The sequence below is a fragment of the Etheostoma spectabile genome, chromosome 13, assembly GCF_008692095.1.
Source record: "Etheostoma spectabile isolate EspeVRDwgs_2016 chromosome 13, UIUC_Espe_1.0, whole genome shotgun sequence".
Classification (NCBI taxonomy): Eukaryota; Metazoa; Chordata; class Actinopteri; order Perciformes; family Percidae; genus Etheostoma; species Etheostoma spectabile.
In genome coordinates this window covers 21,988,680-21,990,376 of record NC_045745.1, presented here as the reverse complement: position 1 = coordinate 21,990,376, position 1,697 = coordinate 21,988,680, and the positions used below count along the sequence as shown (strand labels likewise).

The 1,697-nt window shown below is 36.5% G+C and overlaps 1 protein-coding gene across 2 annotated transcripts in view; it reads right to left on the bottom strand.

Annotated features, from left to right (window-relative positions):
* Positions 1-598, bottom strand: part of alox5ap (arachidonate 5-lipoxygenase-activating protein) — a 4,446-nt gene extending 3,848 nt beyond the window's left edge. The window contains exons 1-2 of one of the 2 annotated variants that reach the window (XM_032534039.1): positions 296-598; positions 112-193 (exon numbers count right to left, since the gene is read on the bottom strand). In XM_032534039.1, coding sequence (XP_032389930.1) covers positions 112-193; positions 296-362 — 149 coding nt within the window. In that variant the 5' untranslated portion in view covers positions 363-598. The remainder of the gene's footprint in view (positions 1-111; positions 194-295) is intronic. The other variant, XM_032534038.1, reaches the window with a different exon arrangement.
* Positions 599-1,697: the final 1,099 nt, after the last annotated feature.

Sequence of the window (1,697 nt, the reverse complement as noted above, 5' to 3'; positions counted from 1 at the left end):
TGGTTTGATTTGCATTGAGAGATGATCTTATGGAAAGTTCCCCATGCATATCTCCATGATTCTGATGTTTCATTAGATTAACACAAGAACTGAGTATGAAAGGGCACTTACTTGGCACAAGAAACTCGTTCAAAGGCAGATGTGCGGATATTTTGACTGATGCACTCCTTCTCTACCTTCAGGGCAAAGAATGCTTAAACACAGAGAGTATTAACATCATCACAACATCCTCATACTGTAAGCATATTTAACTACTGATTTAGAGTTTTAAACTATGCTTCTTGCTTTTTCTCACCGTTCTGAAGTACGCTGATGAGGGTGACGATGACCAGGAGGTAGATGTTTTGCACCACTATGTCCATGATGACCTGAGAGCTGTAGGAGCAGGTGAATGAAGAGGCTGAGCTTCTCTTTCACATCCAGAAGTGCGTCTTTACTGTCAGCTTGTAAAACACGAGCCTGGTCTGTCCCTCTATGACATCATGTACTCCCCCATCCCACCTCCATTCTACATACAATCTCGTTTGTGGCTTCCTCTTTATGTAAATGATGCTCTGGCTTAATACAGAGAGTTGCAAACAAGCCTGCTACTTCCTCTGTGTTTGTGTGAGAGATTGCACGCACATGCACATATACAAATTTGCATCGCCGTTAATTTATGTCTTGTAGTTCTTTGAGACGCTTTTCTGGCAAATGAGCAAGACCAATGCAACTCTTGTTATTATTACATGACAGAAGTTGTCTCATACAAGTTGAAGTATGATGAGCTTATTTCACAGCACAGATTTTAAAGTACTTATGGAAAAGATAGTGTTATCATTGAATGCCTCATTAATGTGCTCTTCCTTTTATAACATGTCAAAATGTCTAATGCAGTGGTGGAAGAAGTACTGAGAGCAGTAATACCACACTATAAAAATATTCCCATACAGGTAAAAGTCCCATTCGTGATAGTACTTGAGCAGAAGGTGTAAGCAGCATAAATACTATACATCTATACACATGTGTATTGTGTGGAGTAATCTTCATATTTTCTAAGTTTATTGTACATTTTTTAATGTAAATTCTTGATTTTTAAAATATCTACATAGCATATATAATAATAGGAGATGAGGCAATATTTTCCTCTGAATTGTTTGGAGAAGAAGTATAATCTACCCTACAATGCAATATTCACAAGTGCCTCAACAGTACAAGTACAGCACTTGGGTAAATGTCACCTTCCGCCACCTGTCTGCTGTGAAAAAAGTTTTAGTGTGTACAGTAAAATATATCTATCTACAAGCTCTCTCAATGACTCTGCCCAGAGTCTTTCTCAATCACTCTGACTTTTTCTACCAACAGTCAAACAGCACCTACAAGTGCTTTTAGCAGGTCATGCAGCTGTTTTCCCCCCTAGTGATAGTATAGTTTTACTGTACTGTGGTGTACTTCACTATATAATTCAATAGATGTTGTAGGAAATAAAACTGTATAAAATTATCTTTTTCTTTTTGATGTAAGGACTCCCAATAAAGCCACTACCCCTTTCAGTTTTAATCACTTATTAGGCTAATATAAATATATACATATATATAAATGTATATACATATATACATTTATATATATATATATACATTGATTAATTAAATCAGTCAGTGATGGATGGCATACTAAAGGAAAAAACAAAAGGGTGTGTATGCAGAGAAAGGACAATG